The 24,737-nt window shown below is 35.6% G+C and overlaps 1 protein-coding gene across 2 annotated transcripts in view; it reads right to left on the reverse strand.

Annotated features, from left to right (window-relative positions):
* Positions 1–23,055, reverse strand: part of dnah5l (dynein, axonemal, heavy chain 5 like) — a 67,025-nt gene extending 43,970 nt beyond the window's left edge. For both annotated transcript variants that reach the window (XM_072680314.1, XM_072680313.1), the window contains exons 1-34: positions 23,029–23,055; positions 22,582–22,854; positions 21,076–21,170; positions 20,808–20,996; positions 20,540–20,614; positions 18,122–18,211; positions 17,878–17,949; positions 17,682–17,783; positions 17,174–17,360; positions 16,410–16,575; positions 16,182–16,275; positions 15,980–16,078; positions 14,660–14,841; positions 14,214–14,333; positions 13,822–14,023; positions 12,365–12,460; positions 11,951–12,124; positions 11,735–11,824; positions 11,273–11,428; positions 9,921–10,060; positions 9,670–9,821; positions 9,037–9,244; positions 8,555–8,642; positions 8,259–8,382; positions 7,265–7,437; positions 6,544–6,636; positions 5,923–6,123; positions 4,874–4,954; positions 3,644–4,048; positions 3,016–3,134; positions 2,306–2,442; positions 1,328–1,490; positions 328–439; positions 62–190 (exon numbers count right to left, since the gene is read on the reverse strand). In XM_072680314.1, the coding sequence (XP_072536415.1) occupies positions 62–190; positions 328–439; positions 1,328–1,490; positions 2,306–2,442; positions 3,016–3,134; positions 3,644–4,048; positions 4,874–4,954; positions 5,923–6,123; positions 6,544–6,636; positions 7,265–7,437; positions 8,259–8,382; positions 8,555–8,642; positions 9,037–9,244; positions 9,670–9,821; positions 9,921–10,060; positions 11,273–11,428; positions 11,735–11,824; positions 11,951–12,124; positions 12,365–12,460; positions 13,822–14,023; positions 14,214–14,333; positions 14,660–14,841; positions 15,980–16,078; positions 16,182–16,275; positions 16,410–16,575; positions 17,174–17,360; positions 17,682–17,783; positions 17,878–17,949; positions 18,122–18,211; positions 20,540–20,614; positions 20,808–20,996; positions 21,076–21,170; positions 22,582–22,837 (4,770 nt within the window). In that variant the 5' untranslated portion in view covers positions 22,838–22,854; positions 23,029–23,055. The remainder of the gene's footprint in view (positions 1–61; positions 191–327; positions 440–1,327; positions 1,491–2,305; positions 2,443–3,015; positions 3,135–3,643; positions 4,049–4,873; positions 4,955–5,922; positions 6,124–6,543; positions 6,637–7,264; positions 7,438–8,258; positions 8,383–8,554; positions 8,643–9,036; positions 9,245–9,669; positions 9,822–9,920; positions 10,061–11,272; positions 11,429–11,734; positions 11,825–11,950; positions 12,125–12,364; positions 12,461–13,821; positions 14,024–14,213; positions 14,334–14,659; positions 14,842–15,979; positions 16,079–16,181; positions 16,276–16,409; positions 16,576–17,173; positions 17,361–17,681; positions 17,784–17,877; positions 17,950–18,121; positions 18,212–20,539; positions 20,615–20,807; positions 20,997–21,075; positions 21,171–22,581; positions 22,855–23,028) is intronic.
* Between the last annotated feature and the right edge of the window lie 1,682 nt (positions 23,056–24,737).

Here is a 24,737-nt window from a genome sequence, read left to right on the forward strand (position 1 = left end):
TTTGTGTTAGTTATGCAATTTTTTACATTAGCACCAGAGTTATTATACATAAATACATTACCTCAATATCTTCTTTGTTTTTTAAAAGTGGAGCATTCAGGACATCTTTCAAGCTAAAATTCACAGACTCTACCTCAAACCTGTGGCCTGTGATGTCAGCTAAACGTTGCCAGTGACGGGGCAACATTGCCTAGGGAAAATGGAATACAAAAAAAAGTATCAAACATTTTATAAAAAAAACAAAAAAAACAAAAAAAAAACAATAATTGTAATAATTTGCATATCTTAACTGAAGAAAAAACATGAACTGGTCTGCAGAAAACATACTTTGTTTGCCATCATGGAAAGCAAAGGACAGGATTCACTGAAGTCATCAATATTCTTCTTGAGGTCATTAAAGGCTTGCCATTCTTTCAGTGCCTTGGGGAGCTTCCGGATTCTAAACAAGAACAGTTTTAATTTAATTGATATATACATGTGGACAAAATTGTTGGTACCCCTCGGTTAATGAAAGAAAAACCCACAATGGTCACAGAAATAACTTGAATCTGACAAAAGTAATAATAAATAGAAATTCTATGAAAATGAACTAATGAAAATCCGACATTGATTTTGAACCATGCTTCAACAGAATTATTTTAAAAAGTTAACTCATTAAATAGGCCTGGACAAAGATGATGGTACCCCTGAAAATAATGTGACCACAGGGACATGTTAAATCAAGGTGTGTCCACTAATTAGTATCACAGGTGTCTACAATCTTGTAATCAGTCAGTGGGCCTATATATAGGGCTACAGGTAGTCACTGTGCTGTTTGGTGACATGGTGTGTATCACACTCAACATGGACCAAAGGAAGCGAAGGAAAGAGTTGTCTCAGGAGATTAGAAAGAAAATTATAGACAAGCATGTCAAAGGTAAAGGTTATGAGACCATCTCCAAGCAACTTGATGTTCCTGTGACTACAGTTGCACATATTATTCCGAAATTTAAGATCCATGGGACTGTAGCCACACTACTTTTAGATCTAACATTCTAAACATTAAATGACCCTCCTGTCTAGACTTACCTTGGTGTAAGATCAACTTCATCTAAGATCAAATGAGATCCCTTGATTTGCCACCTGATTTGCAAAGGTGTTCTTATGGCTGATTCTATTCAAGTGGCATTTTGTGTTGAATTAGGAGAAACCACTTGTTATATTGGTTGTGTTGAGCTTTGTAAATTGTTTGTAAATTTTGCTAATAAACCTAATTTGCAACGGGGGTTGAATCATTTTCACTGCATGTGTTTGTATGTATGTGTGAGTGTTAATGTATATACTGTGCCTGTTCTGAAAATCTTGCAGTTCACCGTTGATTTTTTCTATGTTGAGTTCAGCCCACAGTATATCACTGTACCCATTAACAGTGTCAATGACAGAGTCATAGAGACCGTACAGCTTGGACAGAAGACTGAGCTCCCTTTTGATTCTGTGAAGATCAGGATACTCTGAGGAGAATAAGAAAATGTGTTTACAATTCTGTGTTGCATTTAGAAAGCACTGTCTATAAATTCCTTTTGTGGCTACAGTATGATTTGTGCCGTATATAAACAAATGCACATTAAACATTTCGGAAGCATTTTTAAATGTTCATCTCAATGTTTCAACCCACAGCAACTGTGCTAAACTGACAACTTTGGTCTATCAAAACTGAGTGCTGCTGTGTTTTTAGGTTAAGTCTCTTTCACCAAAAACACACTCTCTCTCTCTCGTGTTCTATTGCTTTAATATTTCTATGCTCTGCTCTGTAAAAGCATTCTAAAGTGCGTATGCCTTTTAGCACTCACTTTCAAGTTATGTACTGGCATGTCTCCATGCAGAAGTTGAACCCATGAACATATCTTAGCAAAACATATTGTCACCTGTTATAACAGATCACCTGTTGTGTTGTAAAACTGTAAGAAATAATACTTAGATCAGAACTATTTAGTCTTGCATCAAATATATAACAAAAATGAATACTGTTTCCAAACAAGTCTACTGCTATTGACGCAGTCTACTAAGAACAATTTACAAACTTTCCAGAAAACAGTCGTTTTCATTACGGTAATAATGAAAACGTCTAAAATGTAATGTAATGTGTGCTGTTCATTCTGCATGCTGAAACTTCCTTAACACTGACAAAAGAATGAAGAATAGGGTAATGATGCAAGTTTAAATGATTTGTATATAGCATTACTAAAGGGATCTCTAAACATGACAAATTATCAGCTCAGGAATAACAACCAACACATACTACAAATGTTCAAAAAGAACAGCCTACCTTTAACTGTAAGGCCAAAGAGCTCCTCACCACTGGAGAAAGTAACATACTTCCTCCAAAGTTCATCAAACTGGGCCTGGTAAACCTGGAGCCTATCACTGGCCTCACGAGGGGCCAACCCCACCACACCTGGACCACTTCAAAATATATTCATTAAATATGCATCAGCAAACATTTACCATATACATTAAACAATATTGTTCCCACATTGTTGACACAGTGAAAACTTTATAAGAAGACTCATACACTTCTATTTTAAATCCCTATTTATATACTATTTAAGATTTATAAAAAGAATTGAACATATGGTTTCATGAACTGAATGTAAAAATAGGTAATCTAAAGGATTATTTATCTGTTAATTATCTGCTCTGCATAAAAAACTGATAACATCATTTGTATACATACACCTTATAGTTTACTGTAGTTGTTTATTTTTCTGTATTATATTTTTATTTGTATTATTTTTACATTTATCCATAATAATTCCTGTCAATGTGCTTAATTATGATGTACACATTCTCTCTTTGCTTACTACTGGGGAAAAAGTCTGCTTGTAATTCTATACTTTTACTTGAGTAAAAATATAAACCAACCTTTTTTACTCTTTCAACTTGTACTTTTAATTAGGTATGAAACATTTGTACTTCTGCTACCTTTGATTAAAATACACTTAGATGCTACTGAAGGTAAAATAGGATCTTTGGTACCTCCTGTCATAGTCACTGTAGAAAGTTTGGACTGTAGGCTGAAAGGTTTCAACTTCAGAAAGAAGTTCGGCCTTCATGTTGGGATAAATTGTTTCAAGAGTATTCTGTGTTTGCACCACCTTAATAAAAAAAATACAGAATAGAAAAATATTAAGAGTGATCATAAATGACTATTGAAACACCTGCTCAATCATAGTTTTCCGAAATCAAGACTTTCTACTAGATTTCGACATATTGCTTTGAGGATTAGATTGCATTCAGCAACAAGAGCAGAAGTGAGTTCATGGTGTTGAATGATCATGACCCCACCTCATCCCAAAATCATCCCAAAAGTATTGGATGGAGCGTCATAGAGAACACAGTTCTACTACTCCACAGCTCAATGTTGAAGGGCTTTATACCCCCTAGCCCATGCCTGACATTATGCATAGTGCCAATAGGTTCAAGTTTATCTGCTCCAGAGAGTCTCATTACATTGGCAATCCCTCTCTATAAGGACTAGACAAGTTGTGTGCGCACAACTTAAAGTAGCTGAATGCATTCATCAGAAGGGATGTCCACAAACACTTGGACACATTAGATTTAGATTTAGATGTAAAAACATTTAGATTTTAAGAAACAAACAAACCAGAGCTTTGAGGTTTTTCCAGGCATATGATAAACTGTCCATCCTCTCTGCATTTCCATCACGGAACTGTAGCTCATGTCTGTTTAGGAGTGCAAAAGATTCCTCAACTGGCCCAATAGTGGCATCAACTCTTATCTCAGCCTCACGTATCTCCTTCAGAGCAGCCATGGCAACCCTCACATCATCAAGGTCAGATATGGGCCTCTGAAGTTGTCTGCTCACTGTTTCCACGAAAGAGCTTATCTCTACCATGTCTGTAGAAGCGCGCTGATTTAAGGCTGCCCCATATGACCGCTTCCATGCTCGACACTCCTGGGTCAGAGAGAGCTTCAAGGATTGAACGTCATAAAGAATGGGACCAGAAGTGCAGATGGAAGGAAAGTCCTCAATCTTAGCTTCAAGAGCCTAAAGAAATGATTATATATTTATTATATTAAATTACATAGTATTTGAGGGTAAGAAATTTGACATGAACATGATATCATGATGTTTCAAGAAATTTTAATCACACAAATAAACATTGGATAGTAAAACAAATAGTGGCAAAAGCAAGAAATACGGAAATAACTAATAACTACAAAGTAAAACTAAATACTAATAAAGAAATAGAAGTGAGCCCAATATTAACCAGACATGCTTAAATTAAACTACTAATTGAACTATTTCACTAAATCAACTACTAGAGATTACCATTCTCATCAGGGGAAAAGAGATTTATCTTTTAATCCTTTTTGCACTCCTTTGCACTCCCAATCCTTTTTAGCTTGTTTTTGTTTAATCTCCTTTGTCTAAGATTTAAATCATAATGCATAACCGTTTTAACTGGAAATTAAATTAATGAAGTGTGGTCTCTGTCATTGGTGCAATACTTTAAATGGTGCTGGTTTCAACCAAACATATCAACTAATAGGGTGCTTTTAACCAAACCTATCTGTGTTTAATTTTCCTAAAACCACTGTAATGTGAGTATCATAATAATGTATTTGCATCTAATTACATTAGAATTGCATACCAAAGTCTTTGAAAGAGTTAAAATTAAGGAATGCTCTCCAACTGGGCATTTTCTAACAAAACCCTGAGAAGTGATAACATGGCAGCAAAGCAAAGCTTAAATAGTATGTAGTGTAGTAATTACTTACTACACTGCATACTAATTAATGCATACCAATTGTATTTATTTGTATTTGTATACCACCTACAATAATGCTACAAAATGAAAAACACACTTACAGAATAATACGAAAGCTTGGAACTGAATTCTGGGAGGGATGGATTGGTGTCTAAAAATGCTTTCACTTGCTCTGCTGGATCCTTGAAAATGAAAAAAAGAGAATTATCAAAAATAGAAATGTATGCAACTTATGACTCATCAGGGTGGCTAGTCATAAGACCCATGGGCCACCAAATACAAATCTGCATTTTTTTTACTTAAATTCTCATTTCAGATGAAAAATCCATTGGCATTGGCATATGGTATTAACAGACATACTGTCAAACTCAGCAGCAGAACCAATCAAAATCTCCATTTCAGCTAGAGGCTGGACATCGGGCGGTCAAACTTAGCAACAGAACTCATCAAAATCTCTATTTGGGGCAGAAGGCAGGATTTTTTTCCCCAAATAGTAAAACAGTTCTAACTCAGTGAGAAAACTGACGTAGCTTACAAATTAGGTAAAGTTTTTTTTACTGTAATGCACAAGCTCATATTCATACACTTAGTGATGATTTATTTGTGTTCTACACAAACTGTGTAAAAAGCACTTAATATCGGTCACTGAATTTCTTACTGCTACCTTAGTCTTCACAAAACATTATATATATATATATATATATATATGCAATACAAAAATGCATGGATTAGTGTTGCTGATCATTTCATCAAAGGTAGCATAATGTGTGGGAAAACATCAAGTTCTTCAAAGATGTTATCTAGAACAGTTAATGCATGGTGTGAACCTGCAGAGTCAAAACACTGTAGTATGATGTATTACAGTATAGCTAACGGTTAGTTTTAATTAGTCAGTGGCCCAGTTGTCTTTTGTCAACATTTGTTATCTGGTGAAAGGCAAACTAAAGAAATGGCTCTTTCAAAAGAAATGGACACACTGTCTGATTTTCCAATAAAAACTGATCCAACCCCCTTGACACTGGACTGCGTGTAACATGGTCCATGATTTTTCCATCCCAAAACTTTACCTTAGCTAACATGATTTACATTTATCATAAGTGCATGCTTCTTGTTTTTTTGCCATTGTGGCTAAACAAATTCTGCTGCATACCTGGTTCCACAATGTGGAGAAATTAATCAAGTCCACCAGAACATCTCCAGCATTCACTTTAAGGGAGGACATGATGGAGTTTAACTGGGCAACTGCTTTAATAACATCCTTATGTTCAGCAAGCTGTCTGTCAAGAGGTTTCAGAGTAAGCTGTGCTACTGGGCTATCATCTCCCAACTCCCGTGCTGCTTGCTGCTCCATCTGCAGGATTTAAGTTAAATAAAGAAAGGTTTAAATGACTTTAGACCAAAAACACTTGATGGATTATCACAATATTTTAAGTATTATTCAAATATACTGATAATTGCATTCTGGTAATGGATTGACATTGAATGGTAAAACAACAATTCCAAATGTTTAATATAAATCCATCCATCCATCCATCCATCCATCCATCCATCCATCCATCCATCCATCCATCCATCCATCCATCCATCCATCCATCCATCCATCCATCCATCCATCCATCCATCCATCCATCCATCCATCCATCCATCCATCCATCCATCCATCCATCCATCCATCCATCCATCCATCCATCCATCTATCTATCTATCTATCTATCCATCTATCCATCCATCTATCTATCTAAAGCATCTTCAAAGTAATACATTTAAATACCTGAAATTGCTTGTGTTGTAAAAGTGAAAATGTCCAAAGGGGGATGTCCTTTGCCATTGACAGGACTGTAGTCACAACTTTGTTCAGTATACTCTGCAAAACAAAGAACATTCAACATGGTCACTTAATGAGTTGCAAAAAGAAAATGCTTTCTCTAAAAAATACTTTGGTTTTGGTTTTGTGACCAATAGTTTGTCAGCAAGACCAAGCGGTCACCAGATTAAGCTGTGTACTGTCTCTACCTGAACACGGAGATGCTGTACTCATTATTTATAATTCACTGTACACTTTATTTACATGACATATGTAATGCTGTTTACAAACATCGGACCTCAACATGCTATATCTAAACAAACTGTACTCTTCCAAAATAATTCCAATAAATACGCACAAACACCTAATTGTAGTCGCTGGACTACACAGTCAATACAGTTCACTTATTAGTATAGTTACTTAGCTGCACTTTAAATCACACCTTAATGCAAACATTTGCACATTTAAACGCACATATTTGTATTGATTGTATTGTACATTTTGTCTATTGTTCTCATTGTCTATACACCTTGTCTTGTGTTTGGTCTATTGTCCATTTACTGCTGCACTACATTCCTGATCTATTAGATATAACAGTGCTTCATTTTACTGTACAACCCTGCATTAGCATAATGACAAATCTGAATTGAACTGAATTGAATAAACAACATAAATGAGCAATTCTCACCTGTATTTCCTCTAGGCTGGGTCTGAAGATGACGTTAGGGATAGCAAGCTCAATGGAGGTCCTGAAAAGAGGAGCATGTGGCACTGGATGGCTTGATGAGGAAGACAAATGATACTTAGGGCTGGAGACAACATGGAGACGATGCCTCAGAGAATCCAAGGAACGTTTGGTAGCTTGGAAAAGGAAAGAAATCTTCAAGGAAAACTCTTGCATCCAAGGTATATAACTACATCAACCATGCATTGATTACTAATAACATTTGGTCTGGTTGTTTTGTCAGTGCCAAAATCTAAGCAAAGTAACAAGATCTAAGCAGTTGTTCTGTTCATGTATTTTATTAAGCATGCTGAGTAAAAATCTGCAGTGTAGGCTTGAAAAAATAAGTGACCTGTGTTAATGGCTTCTTCAAGAGCTTTATAAGAAAATGTTTTTCAATTAAATAGATAAGACTGGAAGTGGGTATTACAGGTGCTATTAAACAAATGCACATAAGCTTGATTACTGATGAATCTGTTTTTCTCAGAAAAGATTGCTTAGTGTGAACCTTGTCTCAATGCAAACAACTACTCAGAAGACCTCAGAACAAGTAAACTAAGATCACGCCAACTGATTTAGTTGCAATCATGAGTTACAATAATCATAATGCAAATTATTCATTCCTCACTGCAAATTAGGTTTATTGGAAAAATATAATGACATCAAATGACATCAAAGCATCAATTTTCTCATGGGGGGGGGCATACTGCTGATCCAAAGCCTAGGAAGGTTGAATTGGAAATGCTATAAGCAACTACAGGAAGCATTTGGTGAAGGTGATGGCTGCTGTGAGGGTCTACAGCTTATTAAATTCAAGGGTTCACTTACTTTTTCTAGTCTGCATTTTGGATAGCTGGCAACTCGTATAACACCATTTATCTAAATCTACATTTTTTAATAACTTGTACAAATTCAGATTAGATGCAAAAATAATATATTGCTGAGAAATGTCCCAGACCTTTAACTAGTGCCTCAGTGTTCTTCTGACACAGCTGAGACATTGTCATGTAGAAACTACAGGGCAGGCAAATCTGGCATCGAGTCTTCAGTTTAGCATCAGGGTGAAGGCACTGGAATGAGTCCTAGACACAAAGTAATTAAACACAAAACATGGTAATATGGCTTCCTATGTCAGCAATGGGTAAAGAGGATGCTGGCGCAGTGCGTAATTACTCAAATGTCCTTGTTTGACTGCAGAACACACAATTATATTGGCTAGAAAAAACATCCATGGACAAAGCCTAATTTCCTTACCTCCAAGTTCACCATCTCACCAGGCTTCATTACCCTTTTTACTTCCTCGAAGAGCTCATACATGGAACGCTCAACCTGTTGACTCTGACTGTAAGAGACCAACAATGTTTTTTGAAGCATTTTGATTCATGCCTTTCCACAATTGTAAATACAACAGCTGCTTTTACACTGTCCACATAATTAACTGCTTCTTGAGTTATGATTTTATTACAAGCTCTTAAAGGACATAAATTCAAGTCATTTTGATTGCATTGTTCTTTTCAATGTGAAGACAGTCTTGGATAATAAACAGTACATGTAAAAATAGGTTTTTAGTTAAAAACTACAAAATGCAAAAAAATCTAATTAATCTAATTAGTTTTATTGTTAATAACTCAAGATAATTTGGGTGAGAGACATTAACATAGTAGCAAAAATCATAAGGTAATACATAAAGTGCTTTTTAATAAATGGTTTTGTTTAAAAAAAATCAACACACTAACATCATCAGTGTTTGTCTTGCTGATCTCACTGTGCTATCAGTATCACTGAGGAAGCTCTGGGGAAATACTGGATCCTCCTCAGGAAGAGTTAGAAGGGCAGTGGAGGACATAGACACCAGAACCCGCTCAATCCGACACTCCAGTATGTCCGTGATTGTCTTCGCCACATCCTCTAACTTTTGCAGAACTTCATATGCGTGGTTGATGACTAAGGCAGGAAAAAGTGTTATATACACAATATATCAAAATGTATATAAGTGTACTAATATTATTTATATACTTAACATAATATTGGAATGTTTGATTTCTATGGTTAAACACTCTGTACACCATGCCAATTTGAAATTAAGATGAAATTATTGTTACTAAAGTGTAGACTTTCAGCTTTAATTCAAAGGGTTTACCACTAATGAATTACAGCCAAATGTTTGCTACCATAGCAGCAAGTAAACACAAATTATTTTTTTTGCTTAATTTATCAAGGAATACTGCGGGAATAGGCCACAGCTGGCCCTAAAACCGCTTATCAGTTATTTGTCCAATTACGTTTAAACCTGTGAAAATTGAGGAACTATGAACAAAATGACTGTGTTTCTAAGGTTTCTGCATTATTTTTTTATTAAAGAGCTATACATGTGTTAATGTTGAGTGAAGTCCAAGAGAGAGTGGTGAGTCCAGGAGAAAGGGCAGTTTCCACACAATTGATAAAGGGCTGCATTAGGGGCTGGAGCAGAGGAGGGATCCTGCTGACAGCTGTCTCAAAGTCTCGCAGCATTTCAATCAGTCTGCAAAAAGATCAATATTTCCATATGAAGCTTCTTGAAGAGAAGTTCCACTGAAAGCAAAACTCAAGGTATTATTTGAGTAATTACATGCCCACTCACTTATTATGATGATTTTTTAACTCTGCCATGTTGGCATTCATATTAGAGATAACCACTGGTACATGAGTCCCTAATTTCTGCATGTACTTTGCCTCTTGCAGAACCTCCAAGATCATAGGATCTAGGTTCACACAGATTTCCTAAAAAGTTAAATAAAATGAGAAGATTACATAAAATACATAATGTGAACAACAAATGTTATAATAGCATTTTTTCTTAATTTTAACGACAACTATTATGAGGTTTTTTGGTAAAGGCATTGGTTCTAAGTAAAACCACAACAACTCTTTGCTTGGTCAAAGAGTTTTTCACATTGGTCAAAGAACTCTTTTTCAGTACAATCATTTCAAAGTATGCACTTGAACCACTGAGAGTTGCAGTAAAAATACAGTACAAAATCACAGAACTATTATGTCCATGTTGAGTCCTGTTTTAAAACACAGAACTGTGCTGTTTTTATAGACTACAAATATATATATAAATGACTAATATGTTTATGTCTATTTATGTTGGTTGTAATTGGAACAATCCTGCATCTCAGCAAAAATAAGGCCATGTACTTTGTTTTGAATCACAGAGCACACCATCCTTATGACAATCCACCACAACTAGTCGCTGTGACATTGTACTCCTGAGCTTGACCTGTCGAGAGTAGAGGTTTTTGTTTACATAGTAAGGTCAGCAGCAGTTTTATTGTACACATAATTCTAATACTGTAAATATCCGTTGGATTTCACGCTACTACAGCTTAAGTTTTATTATGATAGTACTAACAAACAAAAACATGACAGCAAATTAAAACACATTTCCGAAATCAACTGCTGAAACACAGCAGCAGATTCAGAAACACTCCAAAAGTAGCATTTAAAAAGTGTTCAAAGCTTAAATCCAAAGCGTTTATAATGTACGATACTAAGCGCTTAATATTTGCTCGAGCCCAAAGCACAGAAGTTGTGTTGTGTTTTGGGATTCATTAATGTACTTTGCACCTTTGGGTCACTGTACACAATGGTAACTATTTCCAGAAGCATTTAGAGGAAACAATTGTGAAATTCTCTTTTTGTAAAAGAAATATATGAATAGCATACTACTAGCAGTTGGCAGCAATTAAATACATTCTTGCTGAGACGGCAGTGGCAATGGTAAACATGTTAGATGACTTGTCTTGTACAACGAAATACATGGATCACTGTTTTCTAATGACAATTGGCTTAACTAACCCCAAAAGACTTCCAGTGGAGTAAATCGCAGACTAGCAGTCCTCCATATTCAGAACTAATTAGAACATTTAAGTTTAGTTTCTTCACAAAAATTAGAGTTAAAAAAATTAAGTTTACAAAAAGTTGACAAACCTTGGTATTTGGGTTTCTGATTAGAAGTGAGGCACTGATGCCTTGCAGTCCCTGTTCCGCTGCATTGATCCATCCTCTGTGATACACCAGCTCATACTCTACTAGAATCGCTGCCACTTTGTTATACACTTGAATTATCTTCTTTACTTCTGGGGACTAACGATAAGACAGACACAGAATGTTTTATATTTCAATACTTACAGTAAGTCTCATTTGTTTTCAGTGAGAAACAAAAAAGTGGAATTGTTTTATAAAGGTGTGCAGTTTCTTGACCAATAATGTAAGAAATGGTCTATAATAGAATATACATAAATCATAATAAGTTATCTAAGCTAAGTAATGCTTTTGCCTGATCATATTACACTGAATGTATATTTTACCCAATTTCTAAAATTCTAAGAGATATCTCTAAGATATGTTACCTTTCTGTTTTGGTTTATAATATATATAATATTTTTTTACCCATAAAACCTCTAGTTTATCTTTCAATTTTTCCATTGGCAACTCAATTTTTCTGAAGAGCTGACGTGCCCACATGATCCTTCCAGCTATCTACAGAAGAAAAAAAGTTTCATTAACCTGTACAATTATTAACATGGCAATACCAGAGCAACCACCTAACAACAACAACTTGGAACAACAACAACTTGGAACAACAACGTATATGTTTACACTTACAGGGGGCATGTTGCGTGCTATGGGAGGGTTGTCTTTATGCTTTTGATAGAGCTTGTGCACCTGTTCCAAATCATTAGCAAAATGCTGCAGAACAACTGCATACTTTTGACTGAGGTCCATGTGCATACCCAGTCCTTTCTCAAACTTTGACAACAGATCCAGAAGCTGTTCGGTCTGTCGGCAAATAAACACAGTCAGCCTTCATATATTTACAATCAATTTAGCCACAATTAGTTATAATTTAAGCACAAAATCACACTAAATATTTACACACCTACAACTATTAAAACATGAAACATTTGTTTGAAATTAAAGCTCATAAAACACTGTGTTGATAAAAAAAAACATTAACCTAATTAAAAGCATGGACTGATATGGATGTTATGATGTCAAGCTTGAAAGACTGATCCTTACAGAAACTGGCTGCTGAAACAAGGTGTCCAGCAGTGTCTGAAGTGACTGATACAAGGCCTGTATTTGACTTTTGAACTCTGAGTAGTCACTGTCAAACTGAGAGAAAAGTATATCACATTAACAATTAAATCCAGTCACACTAGAAATGTGTGAAAAAACAACCCTCTATTTGGCTTCGTTAGCTAGATACATTCGTACAGAAATTTTTGAACTAAATAAAAATCTAAATAAAAATGCCATGTTTTGATGATTTTCCAAATGAGTACACATCCTCTAGAGGAGATCCAAACATGTGCACACAATCTACTTTACATGTCTACATTTAATGTTTTATTTTTTGCAGCATTAAATAAACAGCAGTTGTAAATATGTTTGGCCGGAATCTATTTATCTTATTTATCTGTATCTTATTTAGCAGCATCACCATATTCTTACTGCAGAACAAATGCTGCTGTCGTGTTTCTGGTTTTAATGCAGTTACCAAATTTGCTGGTTTGCTTTTTCTTTTCTCTGATTAGGTGTAGTGTTTCTGTTTTTTTTTTTTCTTTTGCTGTATTTGCTTTAGTGCTTTTGTATTGGCTGTATGTATATATTCATAGTAATGTCTTTACATCAAAATGGCAATATCAAAAAACGGATGGTATCTATTTATCTTATTTATCGGTATCTTATTTAGCAGCATCACCATATGCTCACTGTAGAACAAATTCAAGTCTGGCTGATAGAAAGCCCACTTATAAACGTTTAGACATTATTGACTTAAGCGACTGGCGACTGGCTAATGATCGAGTAACAACTGTAAAGAAGGACAGAAAGCTGAATGAAATGCCCCTCCTCCCCTATTGTATTGGATTTGTAGCCAAACGTTTTGCTTAACTAACTCAGCTACAGCTCCACCAAGTATCATACGGTTCAGTGTAGTTGCTGCTGTCTGAGAGAGCAAAGTCGAGCGGCTGGTGTTTGGATTAACAGAAATGCGTAATGAGACTGGTTCTGCTGCGTTTGCACTGGCAGCTGGGTATCAAGTCTTAAATAAGTTAACGCCAGCTAGCAGGCCAAATACCACAGCTCCCACAGCGCCACCATCTTGTGGCTCTCTTAAATACACATGGGGGAATGTACTGAATGGACATTGAGCAGAAATTTGAGTTTGAGATACCGTCAACATTTTTAAACATTGCGGTACACTAGATTCTGAGGTATACTGTACTCAAGCCTAGTTGTAAAAAGTAGTTGTGCATTACAGTGTGTGTTCCCTTGCCGAACATAATTTTTGTAGAAAAATGATAGACAGACAACCAACAAAATTTCTTTTGCCCTATGCAAAATCGATTGCTATGTACAGCTGTACAAAATATATTTGCTGTAGAAAAATCAAAAAGCTAGTGTGACTTCACTTTTAATTTAATATTTAGGGGAAAAAAAATCTAAATAAGTCCATGTTATCTGAGGTGTACCTCCACTTTGCGGTGGTCCAGCACATTGTAAGTCTTGGATTTGATGCTGGTTATGATAGTTTGATAACGGATGTTGATCTTCTCAATACCCTCCAATTTTATTAACTGCAAGGCTGAGAGTGCTTCTAGAGTCGTAGTCATGTCTGCAATGTTCTTTAGGCGTGTACAGAATGCATCAAATTTTCCAAAGATATAATTCTCACTGTCAAATTAAGAACAAAAGATGTTTGTATGTAAGTACAGTCATTTCCTTTTAGATTATGTTGAAAGCAATATAAGCCCAATATGTCCTAAATTACACAAATATTAAAAATAAATAATAAATATATTAAATATGACAATCTTTTCAACAACGTTTGCGTTCATCTTATTTACTATGTATTCCAATGTACCTAAGTTCAAACTGTTGGTCAAGGGGGGTTTGCCGCAATGTCTTCCAGACTCTGTGGAAGCACTGCTGGTATTCCTGGTTCAGCTGCAGGCATTCCTGGATCCTCTTCAACAGTTCCTTCCTACACATTAAACAAAGCTTAGAAGGATTTGGCCAACACATTGTTCAGAGCCATCTTTCTTGTTGTACTTACCATACAATATGTTTGTTAAACTCCTGTACAGTTCTACTACATGAATACAAGGAATAGAATAAGTAAATGTAATGGAACAAATAACATTGGATGGAGAATTAACACGCAAAGCTCCTAATTGGAAGCTTAATAAGTTGCATTTCTGTTTATTTACAGCCAAAGTAACTGAAACTGAAATAATAATGGAATATATTTTATATATATAACATATAGTACACATTTGAATTACATGCATCCACCTTAACAAAGCTCACCTGCCCAAGTCCCAGATTTTTGTCACTCCCTGACAGAGGTACAACTTGCAGGAGCTGACCATTTGATTAGTGACCTTCACGAAGAGGGAAGTAATGTGCTCAGAGGAATTATAATACTGGGACACATTTTGGATCAGATGAATACTGTTTAGAAGACTGGGAATATGCACCAACATATTGTTCTGCAGAAGCAAGAGCAACAGAAAAATATGTTTAGGTTTCTCGGACATAAAAGGCATTAACATGTTTAAATGTGAAGTCAGGATCTGAGTACAATGTCAATATGATTCATCCATCCATCGATCCATCCATTCATCTATCTATCCATCCATCTATCCATCTAATTAATGTAATGGAAGTGCTGGCAGATTTCATATCTCAAAGGGGAACACCACTTATTTAAACCACTATCATGGTTTCAAACAGCAGAACAGAATTCTAAAAGTACTGCAGGTATGAATTGATTATTTAATAAATACAGCAATTTGTACTCAATACAGAATTTGCTTAATGTTAGTACCTAGAATGATCAGCTTTTTTATACAAAGTTCCCAGCATGGAACAGTCTTCCAGTCAGTGTTACTGACTCAAAGCCCAGGCTGAAAACATATCCAATTAGTAGCTTTTGCTAATTAGTTTACTATTAGACAAAAGTAAAATTTCTGGGGGTTTATGGAAATAGACATTTAAGGTAAATCAATGTTGATATGAAATTTGTTAATGATGTGGCGGAGGTGGGCTGATATCTTAAGTTCTGACATCAGTTCCTGACTCTGCCTTTTTAGCTAGGCTGTTACAGATAGGCCTGCTGGAATATAAACCCATTTATATAGTTTATATAGTGAATTAAGTCACCCCAAACAAGTCAACTATCTGTGTGTTCTTTGAGTTATTGTTGTGTTTTTAAATGTGCTGTCGTGTTTCTGGTTTTGATGCAGTTACCAAATTTGCTGGTTTGCTTTTTCTTTTCTCTGATTAGGTGTAGTGTTTCGTTTTTTTCTTTTTTTTTCTTTTGCTGTTTTTTGCTTTAGTGCTTGTGTATTGGTTGAATGTATATATTCATATATACACATTCATAATAATGTCTTTACATCAAAATGTCAATATCAAAAAAAATATTTTTGTCTATTTACTTAAGTACTACAACAATTAATATTTTTCACATTATTCACGTTAGTCTAGTTAGTTTTTTTTTTGTTTTGTTTACTTGCCACTATTGCCTGGATTGCTTACTAGGGAGTCTGACTTAGATTTCTTCTTTGTGCCAACACAGTCTAAAATACACTTCACTCAATGTTAATGCACAGCTTTGAATCTTACCAGAGTGCACTTTTCCAGTGCCCTGAAAAACTTTTCTAAAGTGTGTAGATACTTCACATTGTCTTTGGCCTCATTGGCTACAACAGTAATATTTCTATCCTAAGTAAAAGAAAGCATTAGAATGTTAGTGTAGTATATAATATTGGAATAATATTTTCTCACATATATGTGTTTTATGAATGCATTAACCATACGAACTGACCAGTTCCTTCCATTTACTTAGCATCTTGGACTTGGCCACCTGCAGCACTCCAATGACTTTCTTGACATGGGGTTGCTTTATCTCTTCCAAAAGACTGTCAAAACCGCAATCAAACAAGCACTATTACATCAGCTAAACACTAAAAAACTTACTTCTCAAATACACCTATAGTTCAATTCTTAACATTTATAACAATCAAACATACACACATAAATTCCCATACTCCACCTGTTAAAGGTACTCATTCGGCTTTTCCAGTACTCCAGTTCCTCAGAGGGGCCAGTGTCATCTGATTCTTTTCTCATCTGCTCACTCTCAGCAAGGGCCTGCTCTATCTGCTTTACCCAGTGCAATAGTACCAACCCCAGACCCTCCACCAGCTCAGAGTTATTTGCTAGAGAGGAGAACAACCAAATATTTTAGTGTGTGCAGCTGACGAGCGATATCCAAAAGGCATAAAGTAAAAATGTACACAAAATATTTTAAGCAAGATTTTGTTTCTGTGGAGATGTAAGATTTGATTTTAATTATTTATTTTAATTCTTCAGGAGGTAATTCATTTAACCCCTTAAAAAGTGTTTTTACAAATTTCTATTACCAAAGAACAGCCCCACCAGTTTGTACAGAGGTCCCTGTAGTTACTGAATAATATGCCATAGTGTGTAATAAGCCTTTCTGCATTAAGGGGTTAAATTCTGTGTGTGTGACGCAGATTGCCGCAAAATTAAAAACAACAGTCACTGCCTGCTTACAAACTCATCCCTCACTTCTGACAAAGAGCAGGTGGGAGAATATAATAAACTATTAGTGATGTTCATGATCGAGGTCATGTCCATATATTGTGCGATAAGTCGATAACAATCATCGTGACAAGCCTGCACCCGGGACACTCACTGAAGCTGTGTTATAGGCAGAATGCTATAGGTAGTTGATCTCAAAAGGCAATACTGTCTAGCGGTCTATTGCACATATGATCTTTCTTAGTGTTTTACCAGCATTGATGTAGTCCTCTGGTTCCTGGAGATCACTAAGGTCTGGAGCAGACGGAATGTTGTGAAGTTGAAACTTGTTTTCAGTGTTTCTTCTGGCTGAGGAGAGATGGCAGATGAACTTGTCTACTGAGACCAGGAAATCCTGAACATTAGAGTCCCTCTGGCCCTCCTGCATAACCCCCCAGTCCTGGATAAAAAAACAAATTCAATTTCAACAGATCCTTAAAATATACCTTTTCTGACCTGATAACAATATGAACAAATATGGCAGCATTACATTGTTCTCAAAAGTATTGTCCTAACTTTTTATACCAAAATTACCTACTGCAGAAACTGGCAGGAGAGTGTCACTATTACAGGCCAGTGGAGCAACAGAATGATTCTGAAGCTAATATTTAGGATAACACCCTACAGAATGTTGTTTTGATACTTTTATTATATTGGAATTTTCTTTTACAAGCAAGTCAAGCTGCACCAAACTTACTATCATATCCTAAAAAGGTAATACCTCTTGGGATTTGAGGGCAGAATACATGACTTCAGTGAAGAGCTTTTCTAAACTGTTCAAAATGTTGCCATCTGTACAGTCCAGCATTCCAAAATTCACCTCCTGCAAAGCAAACCATAAGCCAGATGACAGGAGAATAATACAAATACAAAACTTCAAAGGCATCAATAAAAACCTGGTAAATTGGCCAACTGACCTGTGACACATTACTGGTTGTTATGACCTTGTTTGTGTTCCGCAGAAAAAACAAACAAAAGCCACTCAGGCTCTGTAACAGATGTGAATGCATAATCAGTGGTGAGTTTCCGCCCCATAGCAACAAACATTCAACAAGATCACCAGTGACACAATAGCCATTGTCTAGTTAATAACTGTAAACTATGCATTGAGAAGAAGAGGGGGGGGGGGTTACTGTAAGTTTAATGTTTAAAGAAAATTACCTCCATGGTCCCTGTGGTGATAAACAGTTTTTTCTGTCCACAGGTTGCACTTAGAGACTCTGTGCAAAAGGGGACATTCGCATGGGACTGCTGGAAGTACAGAAAACATACATATATTACCCATTTAGGCCTATATGTTTATTTAAATAACAAAACAAAAAAATTGCTTCACCTTGTCAACAGTCAGTTCATCACATATACAGTACAGGTTCATCTGTATTTGGACAATGATGCGTATTTTGTATTTTATCTTTGTACACCACCTCAATCAAAACAACATGTGAATGAAGTAGCCTTCATACATATAGCTTTTATTCAAGGGATTTTCCAAAAATATTGCACTAATTGTTCAGGGATTAGTTAATGAAAAATTCAAAAGTTCTAATGAACATGAATGAACTGCTCCATAGCTCAATGTTGAGGGGGCATCGAAGCCCTCTAGCCTATGTCTGCAATTAAGCACTGTGCCAAAAGGTTCATGTTTATATCCAGTCAGTCCTATTCTGTCAGTACTTCGCTACAGGGACCACATGGGTTCAACTTTGTTGTTGTTTGCCGACTACTGATGTAAAATAGCTATTTTATAGTGAGGTGAATGATTAGGTTTTCTAGAATGTGTGTGCATAAGCATTAGCCTCCTTCTCTCTTGCTGCTTTAAAAATAAAGGTGAGAGGTTCTTCTACTGGTAAAACAGGGCATTTAATCAATATTTATATATTTTTAGATGTTATGTTCTCATGTTCCACACTTTATATTAGTAAAAATCACAAATATTTTATTTCACACTGCAGACCATAAACTATTCTGTTGTCGTCCAAAAACGCTCATGTCTACAGGCTGCAAATAATGTTCGACATTGGCTTTTTGAGGATGCCAGGGGGGAAAAACAAAGAATTGGGTACTTGATTGTAATTAAAATAGTTGATACTCAATCTACTAAAACATGTCTGGATCGGCCCCCATCCCGATCCGATCCTCTTTTCACCTCTATCCACCCTAATTCCAAGTGTTGAATTTGTATTTGGTAGCCTCTAAGAGATGCTGATGCAAGGATAAAGGAGGCTATCATTGGCCTGAAAAACAAAGTGAGCTCAGCAATACTGAAAAAGCATGGAGAACATTTAAAGCACAAAGGTCCTCACAATATCTAGTCAAGTCAACAACACTTTCAAGGAGGTAGGTGTATCATGATCTACAATCAGGTCCACAATCATAAAGTATCTGCATTCACATATTAAAAAAAGATTTTTAATATTTATCATTTTTCCAATCAGTTTCTCCAATTACTTTTGAGTAATTTTCCAAATGGAGGGACTATGTAAAAATATTAAATACCTTTGGACCTGACTACATGTCCAGACCACCATGCACATTACCAAGCAACAGCTGGAGTGATTTTAGGCACACATGAGTTTAACTCTGGAACAGTGAGAAAGGATTTTCTGGGGTAATGAGTTACAGTTTACCATCTGGGTTTGACAGATGAAAAAAGGCACTGCCTGCCTGAATGCATATTGTAAAGGGAGATCTTCCCAAAAGCATTTAAGACTTAAGATCATCTTAGTGTTAGAGATAGTGTTCAGTGTAATGCTTACTTAGCTACCTCACATGACTATGACATGAATTTAACACCACTATTAGCTAGCTATGTGCATTGGAGTACACTAAGTATAACAGTGAAAAATAGAAGATCAACATTGTAGTTATGCCAAGCTGTAAAATTTTGTATATTTAATTTACATGGAACAGAGCTGCAGTATGTAGCTACAATTGATGCAACCTCGACTACACCTCTGACACATCTGATTTAACTAAATAAACAATGATAGTAATCTGGGTTATATAAAAGTGAAGGCATAACACCACATTTGACTGATGTTCTGAAACATTTATACAGCAGAAAGGGTTTTATAACTATGTACTTGCTGAACTCCCCTCTCTTTGAGTGGGTGTTTTAGTTTATCTGTTATCTGCGGGGTTTATCACTCTGAATAGTTAAATGTTAAAAATTAATAAAAAATTAATTTCAACAAATTAAGGATTCAGATTTGCTAGCAGAAACCTAGTGCTCTTGGTTAGGTGCCTGATTAGAAGCTGCCTGATTTAAACACACACACAAACACACAAACAATAACGATAAAATAAAGTGAGTGTTTTTATTATTATGTGGTATACTGAAGTAAAGTGAGAGATATTTAGAAAATGAACATTAGCTAACAAAGTACTTTACTACTTCCAATTCTGGATCTCAATGATGCTCCTGCAGCCACATTTAAATATTAATCCATTAATGTAGCTACATTGTTTTGTTTAAGGGATGTTCAGTAAGCTTATATGGATGTGATGTTTTGGTGTCTACATAAGTGTGTCTATATAGTGTCCTTAGCGTGTATGTTAAGCGTAAGAAATCTGATTTACCAGCTGCACTGCTTGATAGTAGAAAAGAAGTCTTTTTGAACCGTGGGCTGAGAAGAAATCCTCGATCATGCTGAACTGTGCAAAGATGCAAAACGTTTTCTTAATTGTGCTTTCTAAGGTTCTCAAGCAGTCTTAAAAAAAGGCAGCAATAAAAAATGACCAGTAAAAGATGAATTTATAAAAAAAAAAATGTATCAAATGAAAGAGATATATGTTAATTAATGGGACATGTGTCTTAGAAGACAGAGATACACCACGTTTGGCCCACCTTATCATCTGAAATGACAGCATCTTCTACCTCTTCTTCCCCCAGGCTGACACTACTGGCAATCTTGAAAAAGAGGTACTTGTGTCTGCTGTCAAGCATGGCTCGGCGATCATCTTTCAGAGCTCTGGCCTGCTTGACCATCTCCTTCCTTGCTTCATTAGACAGTATTACAGAGCGTTTCCCAGCCAGCTGTGAATGAGATAAAGTATCCTGACCGTATGTGTGTGTGTATATATATATAACAACTTCTTTCAGAGTTTACACTCACAGCAGTAATGGCCGTTGGGGAAGAGATGGCTGATGCCGAAGTCTGAGTGCTGCACTTAACCTTTTGCACCCCAATTCTTCTGTGTCCTCTCACACCTATCAGTGATTGAAAAACAAATGATTTACCAAGACAAAAAATTCACAATTATAAATCATTCAAATTCTGTGCATCCATATTATATGATTCCACAATGAGTAGGTTAATCAACACAGACAAACACAAAACAGTCATAAAAACCAAGAAATTGATGTGATGCCAGATTCTGAGCAGTAGCATATAAGCGGATAAGGATGACATTGAACTGTGTACCATTCATTAAATGGAGTTATTTTATGCTGCATTCATGTGAGAAAATATTATTTGTACCACTTGTAAATTGCACCTGAACAGCTAATAAGGTGGTCTGTTCACCCAGAACTGTTCCCAGGTCCTGCGTTAAACTTTACATGACTAAATAGGGAAGTACCACACCTGCCCTTTTGTTTGTAACCAGTTTAACCAATCATTAAACATTATGGTTGATATGAAAAACAGATGACAAAGATGAAAACATGATGTAACAAAAGAATGTTAAACACAAAAAAGTATTAAAGGTGCAGTGCTATGCTAGGCTACCCAGCTAACATGTGGGGCCTGTAAGGGTTGCCCAACTGGGAACCAGAAGGTTTTGTTCTCTGGTTCCATGTTGGCCCCGCATATGCATGCCAACCAATTAGAGCAATGGGAGCATTGCTAGTGCTAGGGAGAGTTGGGACAAATTGGTTAATTGGCACTACCAAATAAATAAAAAGTAGACAAACAAATAAAGACTAATACATATTACTTTTGCACTATAAATAGATTAATGCCTCAGATTCATTTTAAAATATAATATCTGTCTTTTGTCCTACAATTAATAGCACATCTGCATTTTAATTTCAACAGGATTTGCTGGTATTTTGTGGAAAATTATTAATGGCTATTGACAACTTATCCGCAAAGCATGATCTCCAAACAAACTTGCTGAGGTCTATTTTGTCTTCATCAGCATTTATAAAACTCCAAAATTCCAAAACCCATGCACATCTTAAGAGCCCACTGATCACTGACCACTGAGTATTTATTTACTAAATAAATAAATGCTCACTGTCTTTAGAAGTTACTTAGAAGCTACATTGCAGTAGTATGAGTTAATTACTCATTGCATGAATTGAATTTTTTTACTTATTTTTCAAAGGTTTTCCAAAGTATTTTTTTTTTAGAAGACTACTTTTACTATACAGTTGCATTGCAGTAACAATGTGTTTTGGGTAGTATTCTCACTTCTAAAGTGACTGATGACAACCTAAAGATTTACTGTATGTACATTTTGTCTTATGCAAATGTTTGGGCAGGTGAAAAAAGTAATAACACATTCTCGAAAAGAATCAAGCATAACAATAGCATTTGCTCATTTTGCAGTACAACTCCTAATTCCTTAAATTAAGACTCATTTTCTGCTTTTTATAGTTATAAACATATACATACCTGGATTAGTGTTGATGAGCGGTGGCTTTACTTCCAGAGCTAATGATTCTTTTGGATTTGTACAATCCAGACTCACTACTCCTACCATGCTTTCTTCCATCACCTTGGAGCTATGGTTTTTCTCTAGGTGATTCTGTGGTTCTTGAGGTCCAGGGTCAGTGCCCCTCGTTGTTGGTAAACCAGAACACTCATCTTCTGTATTATTGTTTTCCATGACAGGTGTATTTTGCTCTGGTTGAGTCTCCATTTGTGCCATCCACAATGCTTAGGTGCCTAGTGGAAAACGTGATAAAATAGCATGAAAAAGGACTCTTCAGAGTCACGATTTATGTAATTTTTCAATAATGCTTTAATGATACTACACAAGGTTAACTATATACATATCAGATAAATAACAAACATAACTTAAAGAAATCTCATTCCTACCCTCCTACATTTATACCTTACCTAAGGGAAGGCTTGATCCTTTCTGCATGGCAGATTATGTGCTCAAGTGTTTACAATTGGTTGATATACCTCAAGCAAAGTTTGGTTGTTTCCATAGTAACTGCTTAGTCAAGTGGAAATCAAACAAACAAGAGAAGTTTGTTCAGAGAAGTATTATTTTCCTCTATACTCTAAACATTAAGTTAGATTAAAAATGAAAAATGTTAAGGTTAAACATGTAAAATATTTCTATAGATCTCTGTATGATTAGTATGATTATTTAGACAGTTAAGCAATTAGAAGATTGAATTAATATGTTAAATATGTTTATTTGATTGCAAATGACCTTGCAAAAAAATTAAACCTGAAAAACAGATTTCCAGATTCATCTTAAGGAGCTCTACCTAGCCTTTGCACAAGCAATGTTCAGATATTTAAACTTGGGATAAAAGAGTTTGAATAATGTGTGCTTGAATGAATACAAATAAGCAGCTTGTCTTGGCAAGCCCATGTCTGTGAATCATTTCACCTAACAAAGGGCAGCTTGGTTACCTTGGCAGTTTGTTTTAACTGATTGTTGTTCGCCATAGTTAATTATGGTCTAGCACATTTGGTGGCATGTCTCTTGTAACTACATAAATAAAGTGTTTCTGCACATTTCTCAGGAGATTATACTAATTTCATCTTTAGTTACAGACATCTAAATGTAAGGATAAGGTAATTCTGAGGCAGTGTAGTACTTATATGATGCTGACAATATATTCGTTTTTTCTAAAAATTCTGGTGACTTATCATTTGTTCTCAACCAACCTGATCACTGCTTCTTGTTAAAGGAAAAGTTTAAGGAAAATAACAATTCTTGTTGCCAATGTAAGCAAAACCGCATGCCTAAATCAATACACTTTTGTTCTAAAAGCAAGTTGTTAACAAATCTCAAATATACATCCTTATGTGGTCTATGATACTGTATTAGGGCTTTCCTTACCAAGATGTTGGCTACTCTACCCAGATTTCCAAATTTCACATTATTGAGTTGGGCAATTTTTATTGCAAATAGATCCATCAAAAGTATGTAACCATGGAATTAGAATGAGTCATTCTTGTAAATAACTAAACAAATGAGACTGAATTTAAATCAAACTTAATAATAAAAATGGCAATGAGTTTCTACAAGGCCACCACTGGAATTACTCAACATACAGGGCTTGGAGCTTGGGAATTTCACATACCACTCTAGATATTCACAGCTGCAGCAGTGTCGTTTTACTTGGAGGGCCATTATACACGCCTTGTAGATGACTAAACTGACATTCAACTAACATTTAACTGAATATCTTTTAAATGTAATTGAACTGAAGATGATTGTAAATGATTATGAAAGGTTGAAATGATGAAAGGTTATAAGGTTAGGTGCAGGCTAACATTCAACAGACAATCATTTACATTCAACTTTAGTTCAGTTTCATTTAATACATGGCGCATCCATGTAAAGTTCTTTTTCCCAAACTATGGCTGGTAAAAAAACAAAGCCATCATGGAAACCCTGTTCTACTAGAATGAGTACTGTACATATTTATTTGGTTCTAAAATCAGCAACAAACAGAATGTTTAAAACTGAGAGGAGTAGGTTAATTCACATCACATGTAAAGTGATTTAATTGCAGCATTTGATTCATCTTATTATTTCCAGGAGATAAGAAAAAAAAAAAACACATAAAAATCAGTCAGGA

The sequence above is a fragment of the Salminus brasiliensis genome, chromosome 5 (genome assembly GCF_030463535.1).
Source record: "Salminus brasiliensis chromosome 5, fSalBra1.hap2, whole genome shotgun sequence".
In the NCBI taxonomy this organism is placed as follows: Eukaryota; Metazoa; Chordata; class Actinopteri; order Characiformes; family Bryconidae; genus Salminus; species Salminus brasiliensis.